At 41.4% G+C, this 21856-nt stretch overlaps 1 protein-coding gene across 1 annotated transcript; it reads right to left on the bottom strand.

Moving 5' to 3' along the window:
* Positions 1–2264: 2264 nt before the first annotated feature.
* On the bottom strand, positions 2265–15335 carry ATP4B (ATPase H+/K+ transporting subunit beta). The gene is made up of 8 exons (XM_075590622.1): positions 15178–15335; positions 14180–14308; positions 10304–10417; positions 8069–8271; positions 7024–7083; positions 4655–4741; positions 4343–4541; positions 2265–3397 (listed from the first exon to the last, which is right to left on the bottom strand). Exons 1-7 carry the CDS (start codon positions 15287–15289, stop codon positions 4380–4382), a joined length of 867 nt encoding a protein of 288 aa, XP_075446737.1. The 5' UTR covers positions 15290–15335; the 3' UTR covers positions 2265–3397; positions 4343–4379.
* Positions 15336–21856: the final 6521 nt, after the last annotated feature.

Genomic DNA, 21856 nt, shown 5'->3' with positions numbered 1-21856 from the left:
GCTATCATGTCCATTAACAGTCACATGTCCAAACACATTGGAGAGGAACCTGCCAGGGGGCAATGTGAATGTATGGATCTTGTCACACAGGCGTGGGGCTTACACATAAATAATGAGTTTTATGTTTTGGTAACTCAGAACTATGTTTTAATAGGCACTTAACTAGCAGTCAGGAAGTGCATTTAGTGATTTTTTTTTTTGTCAAAAAATAAATAAATATGTGGCCAGGTCCACCCGTTGGCTCTGTTTACCGCCGCTGTGACCGGGGAGAGTGCGGCGTGTCTGGGAGGCTGCAGGAGTGAAGCGGCGGGCTGTACGCACTCCTGTGAGTACAGATGCGTTATGGGTGCGTCCAGAGGGGCGACCCCTACACCTACAAGTGCACCAACTTTAACACGGTTGTGGGCAGCGCTGTCACACACACTTTGGGTGGGTTGACTCCAGGGTGGTTGGGTACCTAGGGGCACCTCAGTACTTTGGGGAAATATCCCATCCAAGGGTGGGCACTGTGTTGAGGGGGGCCCTGTGGGGTTACCGCCGTGCGTGGCCTATTTGGTGCGGGTGGTATATTGTTATTTCCCTTTTCATATGCATGCAGTAAACTGTTATTGCTATCATTGTGTGTGTTATTGCATTGGGTCCTGTGACCGGGTTATCCAACATAGTAGGATCCCGCACAGGTGGAGGCGCTGTCACCAGACGGATCAGCTATCCCTCAGGCTCCCAGCAGCTGAGGGTCAGGCCTTCTGTGAGCAACAGGTAAAGCACCACACACACAGTAGCCGCCACATCTCCCATAGGGTGGGGGAAACTGCTCTACATGTGTATCATTATTGTACTCTACTTTTCCAACCTCTACTAAAGAAAGAAGGGATAGACTTGGGGTGCTAAGAAAACTTGTGTGACCTATTGAGCCCCTTAATAATAATGTTTGCAAAGCATAATATGGAATATGCAAAAACAAATACTTTGTATTTTCAGTGTATTAAATACATATGCATAGTAAAATGCATTTGAGGTAAAGCGTATATCAATTTATTTCCTACAAGAAATTAGACGTCGCAGGTTCTGATACCTTTTAATGGACTAATATGAAAGCTTCTCAAAGATCTATTATTGTGCAATCTATTATTGTGGATTTGTACCCTTAGACATTGTCTTTAAAAAAAAAAGTAGCCTGTGAGACTTTTTGAAGCTGTTACTTACCGGTATATAAAGAGCTTTCTTACTGGTTTAAGCCCTACAACCTACGGTGTGGTGAATTTACGCTTCTCCAAAATGAATTCAGCTAGTACAACTTAAACGTCAAACTTCCCAAATGTAGTAAAGCGTTTGACCCAGTGGTAGGGAAGGGAAGATAATATTATCAAGTAACATGTTTTTTATTCTGGAACTTAATATACATGTATAAAAGGGGGTATTAAGATCAGTTTTGCTGTAACTCGTCTAACTCTGAGACTTAGGCTGCGACCATGTTCGGGGAGACAACGCAGAGGCGTGCGACGGAATCACAAGGCCTTAAAGCAATAATCGCAGCCATGGACTGCTCGTGCGACAGCGCGAGGAATCGGTTCAATTAGATTCCACGGTGCAACGGGCAGGTCAATTGAGAGGTTCACCCAATGAGGGCGAACCAAATCTGTGACGTCAAGGCCGTGCCCCAGACACGCCTCCCCATCACGTCTAGCCTGGCCAGAAAACTTTCCCGCCGAAAAGCGGGTGACGTCAAGCGTGCGCCCGCCTCCGCGCTGTCTCCCCAAACATGGCCGCAGCCCAACATCTAACTTGATTACAATTGAAAACAATTAGTCAATATTTTGTTTTTCCGATCTCCAGAAATGTAGCAGTTGTGATAACAAATAGGCTGGTATTTACAAAGCCCCAAAGTACGGATACCACACCCCTATGCGGCGTTATCTGCCTTGGAATTAAATTGGCAGTTAATGCCGGAGTGCGATACCCTACGTCCATGCTTAGTGAATCGTCCCCCCATAGTCCTTTTAATGTTGGATTGGTTCAATATACATGCTTGATGCTAACTTCAGTCATAGTATGATTAAAAGTAATATATCATATGAGCTCTGCTCTCTGAGGTAATTGTACACCGTCTCAAACTATCAATCATGCCATTGTTGCTTTTTAAATGTTAAAATGAGATGAAGATGTGAGAATCACGTACTGGAAAACATTGCAGCTCCTCAGGATGAGGGAAAGTGCCTCAGACCTCACCAAGTGCATAAGCAATCAATCTCCAGACACACCACAGCAAGAAATAGAACATTTATTGGAAGGAAACTGTCCTGCTTGGTTTGCTTTTAAGAAAAGTCACCATTTTTATGCCCAGTTTTAGCATTAACATTTGTGTTTACATATTTATATGGCAGCATATTTTGACAAGCGTACAGATGTTCTCACTGTGCCCTTATATCATTTAGGTAAACTGCCCGTTTTAAAGCAGCAGCTATTTTTGTTGCTTTTTGTTTTCAATTACTTTTAGAGCTGTCTTCTTACTCTTGTATTTGTGAAATCATTTAGCAGCTATAAGCGTTCAAAATATGAAATGCCCGGAAGGTTAAAATGGAGCTCTCCCCAGAGCTCACTGCAGTTGAAACGCTACCATGGTAACCTCAAAAAATAATGATTCTTTCACACACAACTTAAAAAGCAGGACATGCTTAGGAGCAACATACTAACATTGTATGAGTTAAACTTATATAAAAATTTGGTGGGGGGGGGGCTACTTTAATTTGATTACAACAACTGCTAAAGCAGAGTTCTACATTTTTATGTGTTGATTGTAAAATCATACGTTTTGTGGTTTATTTACAGTTAATGTGGTCTTTTTTTTTTATAATCCCCACTTTTTTTTTTTTTAAACTAGCAAAAAAAATCAGAAGTTGTCTCCAAATACGATATTACATCTGTGCAATGCATTATAATGTGAGTTACTGTAAATACATTACCTTTAAAATAATTAGATAAAAACACCAAAGGTAGCACGTTATATAAGAATATTGCCTCTTATATTTAGAAGAGATCTGTTCAAAAAAAGGAACAATAGAAGGGATCAAACAAATCGCCCCCGCGTTTTGATAGAAAAGATAAGAAATGATGATGTCATTGTATCCTTCCTAGAGCTTAGCGGCTGTTAAAACAGCTTTCTCATTATACATACATGTTTTTGGTATCTCATTATGTTCTATGTCAGTGCTCACAAGTCTACTTGCAAATGAAGAGTATGAAACACAAACAATGGATGTCATCTCGTCTGCTCTCTTGAGTTGGCATGATGGGGAGTTATGAGTCCTCTGGTTTTCTCGTGTATTCACAGTGCACCACAAAGCACATCAACATTGTATGGTGTTTAATGGAGGCATCTCTAACAGCTGGGACAGTTCTGTGAAATAGGACAAGAATATTATAAGCATGACACTGCATATCTTCTCTAAAGCATTAGTATAATGGTCATTATCCTCTATATTGGCATTTACAAAGCACATCCTTATTTTTTTTTTGTTGGACGTGAAAATAAAAAATGGGTGAAATATAACATAAAAATAATTTGGATTGATGTACTTGTTCAGGACCATCAAAATCCTTTTACCTCCTCCCCCCACCCCACCAAAAAGACCTTAGTACGGGTAGGTCTTTATGTTTCACCTAATGCCACACTAGCAGGATATTATTCCTGTACTGGGGTTGTCAGTGGGTAGGTAGGAAAGAGTAGTAGTTGCATGTGCACATGGGCAGCAGACATTATTTCCCTGAGTAACATAAAACAATGTACATGTTTTCTGTAACTGGATGTATTTGGTACACAGTACTGTATATATTATACAGTTCAGTTATTATAGTGGTCATGTTTATGTTCAATATATACATGCTTTATTTTAAGTGAACAAGAACCTACTGAGAGATTTATCAGTTTCTATATCGTCGTTGTGGAGGTAAAACGCATTAAGTGCAGTTTTGGCAAAAACTCACTAAATGCACTTCCTGACTTGGAATTTCTTGATATTTATATTGAAAAACTCATTAAGTGCCTATTTAGTCATAGTTCACAGTTGCGAAAACATAACTAAGTACGATTTGGAAATCATGTCAAAAAGAACATTTAATTGCCGTTTCCTCAATTCAGAAGGAATGTAGTTAATGACTTTTACCTCTACAACGATGATATAAGTGTACATTGTGAAGAGCCAGCTCCGATTTACCTTGGGTAACTTTCCTTATCTCCCAATTTCATAGGCGCCAAACAGTAGTTTGCATTGTGTCTGATGTCATTGTTCCTTGTGCATTAAATGCTTAACTTGAAAATCTGAGGTGAATTATTTCGTCGTACCTTGAAATGTCTTCATTTGCGTTGTCCACGGGGCAATTTAATGTTGTATATTAAGAGAAAATGTCACTTTTCCTTCGTAAGGGTCATGGGGATTGTCTGTGGTGATTCCTTGTCCAATAATTGTGCACACCACAGGGATTAGTGTATTCTTTTTAGCACTGAGGAATTTAACTGCCACCAATGGATTAGTGTAGTTTGGCTGGCAAAAAAAAAACACACACATTAGTGCACCAACTTTAACCAGCAAACATGTCTGACGGTAACCCAGAACATGATGGCTTTAAACGGCCAACTAAAATAACAAGAAAGTACCTGAGCCTTCTTCCCATAGTATGGAAAGTACTGCATGCCAAAGGCGCCATCAGCAGGAAAGTATTCCACCATTCCAAGGTCATCACTCTGTATTAGAGAACAAATTGCATTTATAGAGTACACACATTAGAAAGTCTACACAACCATAGAAGTTTGTCAGGAGCCATGAATTAATGGCAGTGTAAAGCTGAACATGGCAAGATGCTTTGGACTTGTGTTTCAGATGTGTTTAATATTTTATACTTGCATGACAGATGCAAAAATGTTACGCTTATTGTTTATTTTTAATACTTTTTATTGATGGTTTGCATAATAAAATAAGGGTTTTAAATGAAAAAGGGTGGGGATACAGAATGCAACATAAGGACGCGGGGAAGAGGAAGGGAAATCGTACCAAATAAATGAAGCAAAATATGGAAGAAAAAAAAAGGGTCAAAACAGACTTACGTCAAGGACATGCCAGTCCAAGACAAATTATAACACAATTAAAAAAAAAAAAAAACCTGAAATGAATGAAACAAAAGTAATTTTCTGTAAATGGATGGGTGGGGAAACGAGTTTGCACCAGGAATCCCAGAAATCCCTGAATTTGTGTTACTGAATCCTTAAGGAGAGTAGTCAGCTTCTCTGCTAACATATCATTAGAAAGAGGTGCGTAATCAGGAGTGATAAACAAGAGGAAGGCTTCTTCCATGGCACCACAGCTGCACATCAAGCGGCAGCGGGAATATGAGAGTCCAGTTTCTCAGCAGTAACCGTATCAAAGATAATATTTTTTAGTAAAATGTTACTTATGTTACAAGCATCTCAAGTCCATGGGTTTCCTTCCTCTATATTTCATATTGGCGTCTTGTAATTATATCCTTATAATATACAGATGTAAAAAGACCAAAGCTTTCTGGCACTAGGGTAAGCTGCGGTCACATGACCGCCCGGGCTCCGGAGGATTAACCCTACAGGGGGGTCTGATCTGGAAGCATGGACCTCTTGCAGTGGAACCACGGCAGGCACGGGCAGGGCCTCAGACAGATTTCAAGGGGCCCAGGACTAGATTTACATCCGGGCCCGCCCCGGCGGTATTGTGAGCCCCCCCTCCATTTCACACCTCACGAGTCCCCTCTATTTCCCACCCTCTTCCCATGTTTTTCTCTTCCCTCTGTCTCATTCACTCTTCCTCACTCACCCACTCTCACTTCGCATGTATTTCTCTCCCCTGCGTCTCACTCTTACTCCCTCTTTTCCTCTCACTCACTCACTCACTGTCCCCCTCTCTCCTCTCACTCAATACCTCCCTACAAAATACATATAACCCCACTCCCCCAATACATATTAAAAAGCCCCCCACTCCCCAATATATTTTTAAAAGCCCCCCACTCCCCCGATACATTTTAAAAGCCCCCCACTCCCCCAAAACATTTTTTAAAGCCCCCCACTCCCCCAATACATTAAAAAAAAAAACACTACCCCAATACATATAAAAAAGACTCCCACCCCAATAGAAATAAAAAAGATCCCCACCCCTCCAATACATATTAAACAAGCCCCCCCAATCCCCCAATACATATAAACAAGACACCCTCTCCCCAATACATATAAAGAAGACCTCTCACCCCCCCAATACATATAAACAAGACACCCCCACCCTCCAATACATATAAACAAGCCCACCCCACCCCCACTCCCCCAATTCATATTTTTTTTAAACAGACTTACCTTGTGGATTTTCTGCGTGGGGCCCGACCTCTGTCCAGATGTGGCTGCCGGTCTCCCGGCCTGGCCCCGGCTCTCACTCACTTCAGGCCTCTACCCCTCGGTCCCACACTGAGCTGGTGCGCCGGGCCTCCCTCCATGCCGTTGTGCGCCTGATGCTAGGCCAAGCCTACTTCCGGCGTGCTGACGTCACAGAGGCCGGTCGGCGTGGGACAGTGATAGAGGCCTGCATCTGAGAGAGAGCCGGGGCCCAGCCAGGAGAGAACCGGCAGTCGCGTCTGGCCAGAGGTCAGGCCCAAGCTGCGCCACTGGCCGCTGGACCCCATGCCGCCACCTGGCCCGGGACTCCTCTACCTTCTGTCCCCCCTCTTGGCAGCCTTGGGCATGCTCTCTGGAGCCAAAGACGTTTGCTTTTTCATCAACGGTTCCAGAGACAGTGAGTCTCGCTACATCTGTATTATCATTTTAAATTGTATCTTTCTATTGTAAAAGTACATGGTTGGGGCTGTATCAAAGTAATATAATTATCCTAGAACTTTGATACACGGCTCCATTTATAATATTTGTTTTTATGCAGTTATAATGTACATTTATACATCACAACAAAATCGATATTGGTTTTCCCAAAACATTTATAAGACTGTTCAATATAATCATACCTTAGATGTGCAGTTCACACGGGGAGGGGATGTCTTATTGCCAGGGACAAAATTTATTATCTGAAATCAAGGTAATAAGGTTCATAAGCATAATATGTTCTTATACTTCACATTTGCTTGCCATCAATTTAAACAACGTAACTCTGCTTAATGGCACTTAAAAATATATTGCAATGTACAGGATGCTGCAATATATTGTAAGCATATCATAGACAAATCAGCGCACAGCAGCAACAAGGAAAGTTGACCGTAAACAAGTGGTTAGAAAATTATGTTTGTTGTATTAAAAATATGCAGACATACAAAAAATAGGGGGCTCAGAAGTGCCCTGGAAACACTCCAACGCATTTCGTGCCTGTCTATGACATATGCTGTGTAGATTTATTCCAGTACACGCTCAACCTCCTCTTCCAGAGCTCTGTGGGAGCATGAGAGTGGGCGTACTTTGTGTGCTGAACATACCAGTGACCCCTGGCGATTAAGTCGGTTGAAAAGTGATATATCTGAAGGAGGAACTGGATACTCTTTTTGTAGGTACTGCTTAAAAGCTTATATACGTTTGTGGGATGCTGGTGGGGCTGCGGGCACCAAGGCTTTTATATATATATTAGCGAACGCTAATCTCATCGCTTTATTATACAAATGATTTGCTGTAACTCATTTATGTTTCCGTCGCAATTATACTCATTGTTCCCATAAACCTTCCTATAAGCTATGTATAAAATGTAGCAACGCTGGTATTTGAAGTGGACAAGAAATTAACATCAAATGTGTTTGTAGCATAATTTTTCTATATGCAAAATGAACGTGTTTTTAGCAGTGTGTAGTGATGTCCTGGTGAACAATGTCTTTGGGAGAATGACCATGTATTTTCCCCATGACTTTCTTGATGACACAGCTACCAATGACGTTAGGCGTGGGGTTTTAGCTAGAAATGTGTTTTGCTGCAGAAACTGGACACACTGTGAGTTTAGGTTAAAGAAAATGTTGCATTTCTCCAAACAGCATGTGTGTAAAAATAATGTTGACTTTATGGGAATCTTACTCTGTTCATTTTTATAACGAGGCAAGGCTGGCCAGCTGCATATCCAAAGCTAGGATCTTTCTCCCCAGAGCACTCTCCAAGCATATCCGTTGTAAATTGGCAGCCATATTTAGTGCGGCCGGAGAATGTCAGCTCAGACTCTACATCGGTGACGTTTGTGCAGTTTTTGTTCATCAGTTCAAATTGCTTAGTTTTGCTATATGCTGCGATTCCATCAGGGAGAAAGAAAAGAAATCTCAACAACATGTATTTGTACAAATTACATTAATGTTCCACCTCTTCTTATAATTCACAGGTCCTCTAGTTATTTTCTAAAATGGAGGAATACTGAAAGATATTTGTAGGGAACTGAAACTGCTTAATAACTGTTCGCTTTGTAACTACTAGAAAATCTACTCTTAAAAGCATTTTCCTCTATTATCGAAAAAATAAATAAAATAAAACAAGTCGTGAGCAAGAGAACATTGCATGGCGTGAGCGGTAGAACGTTGCATGGCGTGAGTGGGAGAACATTGCATGGCGTGAGCGGGAGAACGTTGCATGGCGAGAGCGGGAGAAAGTTGCATGGCGAGAGCGGGAGAACGTCGCATGGCGTGAGAACATTGCATGGTGTGAGCAGCAGAACATTGCATGGCACGAGCAGCAGAACATTGCATGGCACGAGCAGCAGAACATTGCATGGCACGAGCGGGAGAATGTTGCATGGCGAGAGCGGGAGAACATTGCATGGTGCGAGCGGGAGAACGTTGCATGGCGCGAGCGGGAGAACATTGCATGGCGAGAGCGGGAGAACATTGCATGGCGCGAGCGGGAGAATGTTGCATGGCGTGAGCGGGAGAATGTCGCGTGGCGTGAGCGGGAGAACATTGCATGGCGCGAGGGGGAGAACATTGCATGGCGCGAGGGGGAGAACATTGCATGGTGCGAGCGGGAGAATGTTGCATGGCGTGAGCGGGAGAACGTTGAATGGCGTGAGCGGGAGAATGTCGCGTGGCGTGAGCGGGAGAACATTGCATGGTGTGAGCGGGAGAACGTTGCATGGCGAGAGTGGGAGAACATTGCATGGCGAGAGCGGGAGAACATTGCATTGTGAGAGCGGCAGAAAATTGCATGGCGCGAGCGGGAGAACGTTGCATGGCGCTAGCGGGAGAACATTGCATGGCGAGAGCGGGAGAACATTGCATGGTGAGAGCGGCAGAACATTGCATGGCGCGAGCGGGAGAACGTTGCATGGCGCTAGCGGGAGAACATTGCATGGCGCTAGCGGGAGAACATTGCATGGCGCTAGCGGGAGAACATTGCATGGCGCTAGCGGGAGAACATTGCATGGCGCTAGCGGGAGAACATTGCATGGCGCCAGCGGGAGAAAATTGCATGGCGAGAGCGGGAGAACGTTGCATGGCGAGAGCGAGAGAACGTTGCATGGCGAGAGCGAGAGAACGTTGTATGGCGTGAGTGGGAGACTTTGCAGGAGAACGTTGCATGGCACGAGTGGGAGAACGTTGCATGGCGCTAGCGGGAGAACATTGCATGGCGCTAGCGGGAGAACATTGCATGGCGCGAGTGGGAGTACATTGCATGGCACGAGTGGGAGAACGTTGCATGGTGTGAGCGGGAGCACGTTGCATGGTGTGAGCGGGAGCACGTTGCATGGTGTGAGCGGGAGAACATTGCATGGCGTGAGCCGGAGAACATTGCATGGCGCGAGCGTGAGAACGTTGCATGGCACGAGTGGGAGAACGTTGCATGGTGTGAGCGGGAGCATGTTGCATGTTGCATGGCGTGAGCCGGAGAACATTGCATGGCGTGAGCGGGAGAACGTTGCATGGCGCGAGCAGGAGAACGTTGCATGGTGCGAGCGGGAGAACGTTGCATGGTGCGAGCGGGAGAACGTTGCATGGTGCGAGTGGGAGAACGTTGCATGGTGCGAGCGGGAGAACGTTGCATGGCACGAGCGGGAGAACGTTGCATGGCACGAGCGGGAGTACATTGCATGGTGTGAGCAGGAGAACATTGCATGGCATGAGTGGGAGAACATTGCATATTGTGAGCAGGAGAACATTGCATGGCGTGAGTGGGAGAACATTGCATATTGTGAGCAGGAGAACATTGCATGGCGTGAGCGGGAGAACATTGCATGCAGAGATCATTTATTCTGTATTGTTATGCACTTTATGTGAATAACACCATTATGCGACTAGTTATGTTGCCTTGAGATTTAGAAGGTGTTCTTACCTGAGAGAAATGTACACAGATTGGATACAGTTTGGTTGTATGAACTGCTATCCGACATGTTAAAAAAGATTTCTATTTCGCCTTCACCATATATATTCGGTCTCATTGTCACTCCTGTCAATTTGAAACACAATTTTCAGTTTATAAAATTGGTTCATTTCACAGGAAAATTAATCAGTGCTAATCTTTACCGGAGTGTGATTTACTTTTGGATTTGTAGGTTTCATCCTTTCCATGCTATTGTCCCATAGGGGACCGATCTGACACTAAATATATTATTGCAATATTGTGATAGAGAGGATGTCACTGCACTGCTCTGCACAACATGTCCTTGGCCTTCTTCAGAACAGAGGGGTTACTTAGTCCTCTTTCATATCAAACAGCTTTTTCATGGACAATCAGTAAAAGAAGAATGACCTACTATTGTATTTCTGAGTTACTTTCAATAATCCAGCAAATAAAAATACCACTTGTGCGCACATTCACACGCCTCAGACAGGTCTGCAACCTGCTTTTCCCCATTCTCTCTTAGCATATATAGCTTCCATTGCAAACAGGGATTCTGGGAAATTACATGCAAATGAGCACACTGTGTCACCTTTTACTTATGCCCATTTTAGCCTGGACCCCTATAAGCGTATGCCTGCCGTATTACACAGCTTTTCAGCATAACCTGGGTTAAAGAAGTGCATGGCCAGTAAACCTACTCACAGGCAGCTATTTCAACCTTCTGGGTATCTTCAGTGTGAGGCTGGTTATACTAAATCCTAAACTTTCCTACATTATAGCCATGTGTTGTAGGTTCCCCAAGCACTGCTCGAGTTTAGCTGTCTTATCTTAATACGGGGTATTCTGAAACTATGGTTGTACGTATGCGTGGCAAAGCAAACAATACAACTGATTTGACCTGGTGGTGAAGCCTAGTAGATGAGTGCTTGCCCTAGTTCAAGTAAGTGTAGTAACAGTCTCCAAAACATATTTACAGTATTATTGACCGTCAAGGTAAGTGATGTCATATGGTTGTTTGGCAGTATGTTATGACCATCCTCTTATACCAGAGGAGGTAAGTTGTCCTGACCCCACCAATTTATTATAGATCCACTATTATAAATCCATATATATATATATATATATATATATATATATATATATATATATATATATATATATATATATATAGCCATGGCTGGTCCAGGTTATACTTTCTGCCCCCTGTCACGTAAGTCCTAGTATCTACAGGCACTGGCAGGCTATCCTGTGGGGTTTACCCCCCCCCCCCCTCATGCTGCCTCTCTGAGTGACTGGGGTGGGGGTGAACTGGGTCTGTGTACAGCCAATCATGGTGCAGAGCTTGTGCCCTGCCCCTCTGTGCTTTAGGGAGGAAGTGTTCAAAATTATAGTCAGTTCCAGGTATCCCCCTCCTGGGGTAGAGACATGCAGTTCAGCTCTCGCTCTCCTGGGGCTGACTGCAGCCAAAGATCTGAACAGAGTGGCAGGCCTCAAGACTGTGAGAAGGCCGGATAGGTCTGGGACCTATCCTAAAAACCTATGCATTCGCTGTAATAACACCTGCAGTGGATGCCAATAAAGGATCCTGTTTTATATACCCCTGCCTGAGCCTACAGTCGATTGGGTAGGAGTATGCAAGAGAAGACTGTCATGGTGGGGACTGTCTCTAGTAACCCTGGAACCTGCTATGACTGGAGGTGTTGCACCAGAACTAGAATGTCAGCCTGAGGATCACCAAAAGCGTGTCCCGTTTCCCCTTACCATCACGGATGCTCGTCTCTCCTGAACCCTCACAGGTAACAAGCACCATGACACCTGTAGCTTTAGCAAGATCTCCCAGAGGGGGGAGGGGGAAGCAGCGCTACATATATATAAAGGAAAAAGAAAGAGAAGCGCACACTTCTAGTGTGATACCATAAAGACGATTTAATAAAAAAACAAGCAGTGAGTCTGCAATGGTTAAACACAAACGCCGACAGTTCTCAAGCATGTATGAGTCAAAAGCTCAAACTTCGTCTCTGCTGTCCAGGTGATGTAATGTCTTGGTGCCCCAAATATATATATATGTGTGTGTGTGTGTATATATATATATATATATATATAGATATATATAGATATATATAGATATATATAGATATATATAGATATAGATATAGATATATATGTGGATATATATATATATATATATATATGAACAACAAGAAAAGAAAGCGCCCGATCCTAGTGCAATATGAAAATAACACTTTTAATAAAATCTAGTAGGTCCAACAATATTACACTCACAAACGAATAAAAAGTTAAAGCATGTAATGAGTATACTCATTCGCCTCCTATTGTTGGACCTACTAGATTTTATTAAAAGTGTTATTTTCATATTGCACTAGGATCGGGCGCTTTCTTTTCTTGTTGTTCGCAGATTCTTGGGAGGTCGTTGGTCCTTGTGGAGAGCTGCCAGATCCTATTTTTGAACCCCCCCCCCCTTTTTTTCATTTTTATTTTTCTTGATTTTTCATTTTTTACTATTTGTAATCACAATTCATTTTTGAAATAGGGTATCAGTATCCACTGGTTAATTCATTGGTCCACAATTCACACCATTTATGTTTATCCTTAGCATGTCCACAAATAACTCATTATTTTAGCTATATATTTTATACTATTTTATTTTTTAATAAGTGTATAGTCAAACTTTTTTTTGCCATATCCATACTGTTTTATATCAATATATATTTCATCTCAGTGGTAAATATACCTGTTAGGCACAGTCTTTTCTTTGTTTATATATATATATATATATATATATATATATATATGCAAATATATGCAAATATAACTGTATGCTCATCTGCATGTCTTAGGCAGGTCTGCAACCCCACCTTTCCAGACCTGCCTAAGACATGCAGATGAGCATACAGTTATATTTGCATATTTGCTTTCCTGTGGAGGGTTTTTGTCACTTTTTTTACTCACCATAACTTAACTCAGTATTATATATATATATATATATATATATATATATATATATTTTTTTTTTTTTAAATATATATATGTTAGTGTGTTAAATGAAATGCATAAGATGAAGTCCCCCCTCACAATTCATTGTTGACAGATTCAGCGTTTTTAGTTTTTAACCATTTAGGGACTGTTTCTATATGTGCTGAAAGGGCCGATAGGGTTGTTTTCTGCCGAATTTCACCATGGAAGTCATTGTCTGCTTCGGCACATATACAATCACCTCCTTAGGCCATGCTTATAGTGCCGGCAATGCGACATCGCCCAAAAACAAAAGCATTGCCGCCGCGTGCGCTTATAGTGCGCGCGTCGGCGACAAAGCGACATTGCCGTCGTGAAAACTGGTAGCCGGCAAAAATTTGATTTTTCAAGGGCTGTCGCGTCATGTGACAGCTCTTCAACCAATCAAATTGCCGAAATTACGTGCCGCCGCCGCCCGGCAGAATATAACTTTCGCCGGTGGCAACAGCGACGGGTGACATCACCCGTCGTGTCGCCCTCGCTATCGACGGCACTCTAGGCACGTCCTTAGACAGGTAACAGCCATAGCATGTCTCCAACAGTTATCAGGTTATACTGTGTACTGTCTATGTATAATGGGAAATAAGAATGTATTGGTGTATAAACGTATAGCACACTCTTTCTGACCATCATGCCATTTCTGTTTAACAATTTATTATCGCAACCTTTAAAAAATAAAAAATAAAAACTCCGGGAGTTTTGTAGATTAGGAAGTCATATAAAAGTATAGAAATATAGATAATAATTGATAGCTGAGATTCTTTAATTTCACCTACATGGACGTTTCCTTTTTTCGCTGTACAATTTCAAATAAAAATAATGTTATTCTCTTACCTGGCGATTTCAAACGATCCTGATAGTCTGGTTCATAGGGGCTGAGAGTTTTCATCAGGGAATACAACGAGAGTGCAAAGAGTCCAACCATTACAATATAGAAGGCGACATAGTAAAGGCTGATGTATACTGCAAAGATAAAACGGGAATGAGCGTTAACATTTCAACAGATTGCAAAGACAGATCCTGACACAGGATCCACAACATCTCCTGTTTCTTACTTTTTCCTTCTGCATTTGTGTCTGAGCATATTGTATTTCCCCCTAGAGAATGACGGAGAGCTTCAGTAACCCGTGCATAACTTCCATGCTTAAGATGAGCAGAAATGTCTACATTGCGAAAGTATATTGCGCACAGCGGCTCAGCACTAACACAACTACTTAGCTGTAGTTTCTCGCATTGCATTGTTGCATACTCAAAGTAATCCTGCAAACACTTAGAAATTAGGTGATGTAGATTCATACATTTGTTTTTCTCTCTAACATAAGAAGTGACATTTCTCTTTTAAAATGTTTGAATCTTTAGATATCAGTTAGACAATAAACAACCATCTCTTATATTTATAAACTATTTAGAGATTTTTTTTTATTTTTTACCCCCTATTAATTTCTGTTGGCTAACAAGATACCACTTACTACCTGTAGGTAAAACCAGGAGAGGAGTCATTTTTCCCCAAACAGTAACTCAACTTTTCTTGGGGTTTCTAACAAAGTCACCTCCAGACAGATAGTAAACAGGTTGATATAATTTATCAGCACTGTGATGCTTCAGTGGCAATTAACACGGCAAAGCTATGGATACATGTAACTTTGTCCTATAAATGGATATGATCATGTATCCCTATTATTTTGGAGGTAACATGCTGCCAAAAGCCTATCCTTTATTTTTTACAAAGTATCAATAAAATTATTTGCAATTTTGGCTACAGGATCTGTATGTAGATGGTTGAACGTATATAAAAAAGATGGAACTTATTGTCATTATGCAAGAACACCTACCCCATTTGATTAAGGTTCTTCCCATCAGCTCTCCTGTGTCAGGATTCCATAGAAAACGCCCAAAGTTTTCCATGCGCTGACTACAAGTCTTCTTTTCATTAAAAGTAGCCATTTTTTTAAACACGATGAAACACTTTTTACCAGACAACAAATCCAACACAATCACAAAGCGGCCTGTGATGAAACCCAGGCTCACTTATATAGCAACTTTTGAAGGTTGTTTAGATGACATTGGCTTCTACCGTCAAATCAGATGAAATACATTACTTATATTAGCATAACTATCTCCCTTAATAAACACTCCTGATAGTGCAGAGCAAAGAGTTTCTGGATATCACATGCCATTCCATTTCCCCCTAAATACCTCATTAACCAGTGTTACGCATTGTTTGCAGTGGGTGAACAACTTGTGAGCATGTTCACCCTGATAACTATATTTATTTTGATAAGGAAGTAACCGTACAGGGGCTAAGGCTGGTGAAAGGTCCACTGACAATATAACTTTGCAAGCAGGCCCAGAATGTGTGAGACTTTTACACTTCTATTCGATATAGTGAGAAGCAACGTACAGTTAGCAATGCATCAACTTAGAGGACTATGGGTTCTAACAACTGAAGTGAGAGCGACACCAGTGTGAGAAGCCGCACCGTGTCTCTGAAAGGGAAGAATCCCATTGAAAGCAACTGGAATGTTTTGTTTGATAAATCTGGTGCATTAATGTTGCCCTAGTTTGGAAGCTGGGACTCTGAAGTTTATAACCGCCCATTGGTGCTAAACCCAGGCAAAAACAGAACCAGGTGTAACAAAGGTGACCATAGCAATGGAATTGTGTCTCTTTATTATACCTGGGGCTTTGTATTCCTCCAGTATATCATCTCCTTAATATATGGCACCTTTTGAGTTTTACAGAAAAAAAAATTATATTGAAAAACTTTAGTTTTATATGTAGCATGAAAACCAACAACGCTATTAATGTAAAAGTGTACATTTTTCCTGTTTCAGTACTTGGAGACTTTTAGCTATGTTGCTAATATAAAAATAATTTAATGTAAGAATGTATTTTTTTCTCCCATTTCCTTTTTTATTCTCGTCTATATAACAAGCACAGTAGCCTTCAAATACAGATGTAACCAACATTATTGCACCCGCTGGCATGCTCCCAAGGGTGCAATAGCGAGGAAGCCCCACACCTGTCACGTGCGCAGCTGATTCAAAACAATGGCGGCTTCTCCTGCTGGTGCATTGTGAATTCCTGCTACAGTGCGCCAGCGGTTGCAATAACATTGCTTTGGAGGATTAAAGCGTACATATTAGACACCGATTAATGCAGATGTAGGTAATAATACTTCAGAAGTTTATCTTTAATACAAAAACTGCACCTAAATATTTCTGTGGACTGGGTGGCACAGTTCTCAGCTGATTCAGATCGTTTCTCACTGGCAGACAACAGAGAGTATCTTCAGGAGGGTACTCCTCTGCACCCATGCCCCTGTCATGTGGAGTGCCACAGGGTTCTATCCTATCTCCTATGTTGTTCGCAGTGTACATGCTGCCATTAGGTGATATAATCAGACAGCATGACCTGGGTTATCACTACTATGCATATGACACTCAACTGTACTTGTCCTTTGCACCAAGAACTAAGGTCCCTTTATCAGTCTTCAATAGATGTTTATCTGAGCTCCTAGAATGGATGAGTTCCAGTTTGTTGAGGTTGAATCCTGATAGGACAGAAGTGCCCATGGTGGATGCTCACCGGCAGAAGACAAGGCTGCAGCTACGTCAACCAATTGGCCTTAAGCTTGGGGGTTTCTGGTTGCTAAACTCTGTCCATATGTAGAATCTTGGTCTGTCCTAATTTATCTGCACTGTGATACTTCAGTTGCATTAAACACGGCAAAGCTATAGATACATGTAAATTTGTCCTATAAATAGATTTTATCATGTATCCTTATTATTTTGGAGGTCACATGAGCCCCAAACCCATCCTTTATCTATACAAAGTATCAATAACATTTGTTTCAATTTGGCTACAGGATCTGTAGATGGTTGAACGCATGTAAAAAAGATGGAACATAGTTCCAGTACATAGTAGATGAGGTTGAAAAAAGACATACGTCCATAAAGTTCAACCTATGCTAAATTTAGAAGACAGATACTTTATCCTATAGTTGTACTTACAGTATATTGAACTATTGTCATTATGCAAGAACACCTACCCCATTTGATTAAGGTTCTTCCCATCAGCTCTCCTGTGTCAGGATTCCATAGAAAACGCCCAAAGTTTTCCATGCGCTGACTACAAGTCTTCTTTTCATTAAAAGTTGCCATTTTTTTAAACACGATGGAACCCTTTTTACTGGACAACAAATCCAACACACTCACAAAGCAGCCTGTGATGAAACCCAGGCTCACTTATATAGCAACTTTTGAAGGTTGCTTAGATGACATTGGCTTCTACCGTCAAATCAGATGAAATACATTTCTTATATTAGCATAACTATCTCCCTTAATAAACACTCCTGATAGTGCAGAGCAAAGAGTTTCTGGATATCACATGCCATTCCATTTCCCCCTAAATACCTCACTAACCAGTGTTACGCATTGTCTGCAGTTGGTGAACAACTTGTGAGTATGTTCACCCTGATAACTATATTTACTTTGATAAGGAAGTAACCGTACAGGGGCTAAAGCTGGGACCCGGGCGGCCGCGTGAGCGCTACTCGCCATTGCCTTGTAGCCTCGCGATCCGGTCCCAGTCCCTCCTCACTGCCAACTGACTACGTACTGTGACGCGTCAGCCAGCAGGGGATACCAGAGAAATGTGTTCCCGTGCGGCGACGCGTCACATGGTACGCGAGTCAGCCAATGGGGAGGAGGGGAGGGAAGGAGCTAGATGGGAGGTGCCTTGGGCGGGGAGCAGGGAAGGAGCTGCAGGTTAAAGTGTGTGTGTGTGTATATGTATGTATGTATGTATGTGTGTGTATGTATGTGTTATGTATATGTGTGTGTGTGTGTGTGTGTGTGTGTATGTGTGTGTGTATGTGTGTGGGGGGGTGGACGGCACAACGATCAGATCCCGCCCCCTTCCCTCCCACTCCCGCCCCCCTCACTCCCCCTCTCCAGCCCCGGCTCCTGGCTCCCTACAGACCGCATATCGCGGTCTGTGTCTGTCAGTGCCCCGCCTGTCTGCAGTGCGGGCGCGCTGACTGAGGGAGCGGGGCCTTAGCCTAAAGCTGTGAAAGGTCCACTGACATTATAACTTTGCAAGCAGGCCCAGAATGTGTGAGACTTTTACACTTCTATTCAATATAGTGAGAAGCAACGTACAGTTAGCAATATATTCAACATAGTGAGAAGCCTCATCATGTCTCTGAAGAATCCCATTGAAAGCAACTGGAATGTTTTGTTTGATAAATCTGGTGCATTAATGTTGCCCTAGTTTGGAAGCTGGGACTCTGAAGTTTATAACCGCCCATTGGTGCTAAACCCAGGCAAAAACAGAACCAGATGTAACAAAGGTGTCCATAGCAATGGAATTGTGTCTCTTTATTATACCTGGGGTTTTGTATTCCTCCAGTATATCATCTCCTTAATATATTGCACCTTTTGAGTTTTACAGAAAAAAAAATTATATTGAAAAACTTTAGTTTTATATGTAGCATGAAAATGTAGCATGAAAAACTATTTTCTCCTGTTTCAGTACTTGGAGAGTTTGAACTATGTTGCCAATATAAAAATAATTTAATGCAAGAATGTATTTTCTTTCTCCCATTTCCTTTTTTATTCTCATCTATAAAACAAGCACAGTAGCATTCAAATACAGATGTAACCAACATTATTGCACCCGCTGGCATGCTCCCAAGGGTGCAATAGCGAGGAAGCCCCACACCTGTCACGTGTGCAGCTGATTCAAAACAATGGCTGCTTCTCCCGCTGGTGCATTGTGAATTCCCGCTACAGTGCGCCAGCGGTTGAAATAACATTGCCTTGGAGGATTAAAGCGTACAGTTCCACATATTAGACACTGAATAATGCAGATGTAGGTAGTACAAACCCGTATGGGATCCCGACCTCCTACCCCCACTAGATAAAAGAAACAAAATAACAAGAAAGAGATCAGATTCAGAAGAGGTAGAAGAGGGGGGAGAATGAGAGAAACACTATCCAAGAAACTATCCCAGATAACACAACACTAGTCTCAAATGGGATTTTCAATGTATCTACCTCCCTTATGAAAGTTCTAGGGAGAGGATTGTCATTTGCTCTGACTAGCAATGTCGACAACTTTAACCTCTATGTGACCTACAAAAAATTCATCAGGAAGCGTACGCTATACAAACACTTTTCTACCAGTATAAACAGTCAACATACACCAGCTACCTACAATATACTGGATACTGGTGCTTTTACAACTAATGAACAAGCTGCTTTAGTTGACGTTATAGATCTAGTAGATCAAGGTTGTACAGATCAGCTTGGAGATAAGCCCATTATTCATTCACAACATAAACCGAAATCGATATTTTATCCATATCATTCCAAAGGACAATACATTGACATATTCAATACATTAGTAGAAAAGGATTTTCTGGATCTCTTTCAATCTCATGATTCCAAAAACTACGCTAAGGCATCCTTACTATTCAGGAGAAAAGTTTAAAAAAAAAATTAATTTAAAATTTTTAATCTAACACTAATATCATTATCCGTGAGGCAGGCAAGGGGGGAGGTACAGTACTTCAGGACAAACTAGATTACTGTAAGGAAGAAGATAGAATCCTCTCGGATCATTCTTATTGTAAACTAAAGAAAGATCCCAGTGTTGAGTATTTGGCAGAGTTGAAAGTGATGTTTAGTGAAGCACGTGATTCCGGAGTTTTGCGATTTGAGAACCTATATCGTCCAACTCCCACCATTCCCATATTCTATCACCTGCCCAAAATTCACAAATCACATTTATATCCACCCAGGCAACCTATTATTTCAGGAATAGATTCACTAACTGCCAATCTTTCCCAATATTTAGATTATTATTTACAGCCACTGATGCCCACATTACCTTCACATTTACTGGACACCACATCTGTTTTGTTTCTCCTTAACACTATCACTTGGGAACCCACATATAAATTATCCACACTAGATGTTCAGGCACTTTACTACACTAGTATACCACACAATGGGAGTCTTCAAGCTATTGACTATTACTTGTTATTGCATGGCACACTACCACTTAAGCAACATCAATTTATTCACAACTCTATTGAATTTATCCTAAAATACAATTATTTTTTATTCAATCACGAGTTTTATTTACAAACTTTATTGCACTGCAATTGGGACATTGTTTGCACTTTAATTTGCCAACCTTTATATGGGATGCTGGGAGTCATTACACCTATGGGGGGCCGATGCTAGTGCTGTGGAGGAGATACATTGATGACATCCTTGTTAATTGGAATGTGGACGAAGAATCATTTAACTTTGTTCATCAGATCAATTCCAACCAATTCAATTTAAACTTCACTAGTGAATTAAATTAAGATCACATTACCTTTCTATATATTCAAAATGATAGTATCTTCACTAAAACTCACTTCAAAAGTACTAATGTCAATTCATTTTTACACCCAACTAGTGGCCATGAACGAAAATGCATTGAGAACATCCCATTTAGTCAGTTTCTCCATTTAAGACGAAACTGTGTGGATGACACACAGTTTGAAGAACAATCTAAAATTTTAAGTCAAAGATTCATAAACAGGGGGTATAATGAACATCTCATACAAACTGCATATAAAAAGCTCTTAATAGAAAAAGAGAAACACTACTACAAAAGAAGAAGAAAAATAGATCCCAATATACAATTAATAAAAACCGACATAACAACAAAATATGATACATCTCCAAATATCAATATTGATATTTCAACATCTAAACAACATAGCCCCTTCTTTGTTACAAAATGTAACAGTTCCCATAGGCTCATTAAACAAACATTGTCACAACACTGGCATATCTTGCACATGGATCCAATCTTGAAAAACGTCCTTTCTAAAAAAAAACACCTGTCGTTTTTACAAGATCACAAACATTAAAGAACATACTGTCTCCTAGTCTACTCAAAGGCACAAATAAAAAACTCAAGAAAGACCTCAGAGACACTTTAGGCCCGGTGGGAAACTATAAATGCGTGAAATGCAAAATCTGCACCTAAATTATGCCCCAAAAAACGCTGACATCACGTTTCAGGAACTCAGTACCACATTACCAGTTTTATTAACTGTCTACGTTTTACAATGTACTGTATCTGTGGACTGCAGTAGGTGGGCAGAACAAAAAGGAACCTGTAATTACGAATCATGGAATATCTTAGAAACATTCTTAATATTCACAAATTTGAGGAAATATCAAAACCATTGACCCATCTTCTGACCCATTTCTGGGACTTTCATAGATGTAGTACAGATGGGGTATGGTTCATGGGTATAGAAAAATAGAGGAGGATATTAGAGCAGGGGACCGTGATCTCTATATTGCCAGGTGAGCAATATTGGATATTTACATTACAGAGCAAATTTCATGGGGGACTAAACGATTACATAGAACTTATCCCCCTTTTAAAATAGATGGTTTGTGAACCTTAACCAAATTGATCAAAGGTTCATAAAAAATC

The sequence above is a fragment of the Ascaphus truei genome, chromosome 3 (genome assembly GCF_040206685.1).
Source record: "Ascaphus truei isolate aAscTru1 chromosome 3, aAscTru1.hap1, whole genome shotgun sequence".
NCBI lineage: Eukaryota > Metazoa > Chordata > Amphibia > Anura > Ascaphidae > Ascaphus > Ascaphus truei.
The sequence above is the reverse complement of the archived record's forward strand: the minus strand, read 5'-3'. Positions and strand labels throughout refer to the sequence as shown.

What these genes read in the sequence shown, in the direction of transcription:
- ATP4B (XM_075590622.1), bottom strand. Translation starts at nt 15,289, where the DNA reads ATGGCTACTTTTAATGAAAAGAAGACTTGTAGTCAGCGCATGGAAAAC. An exon ending in TCGTTATAAAAATGAACAGA is followed by an intron (nt 7,084 to 8,068) that starts GTAAGATTCCCA and finishes CCTTGATTTCAG; the next exon opens with ATAATAAATTTTGTCCCTGG. An exon ending in ACTATGGGAAGAAGGCTCAG is followed by an intron (nt 4,542 to 4,654) that starts GTACTTTCTTGT and finishes TTTTTTTGCCAG; the next exon opens with CCAAACTACACTAATCCATT.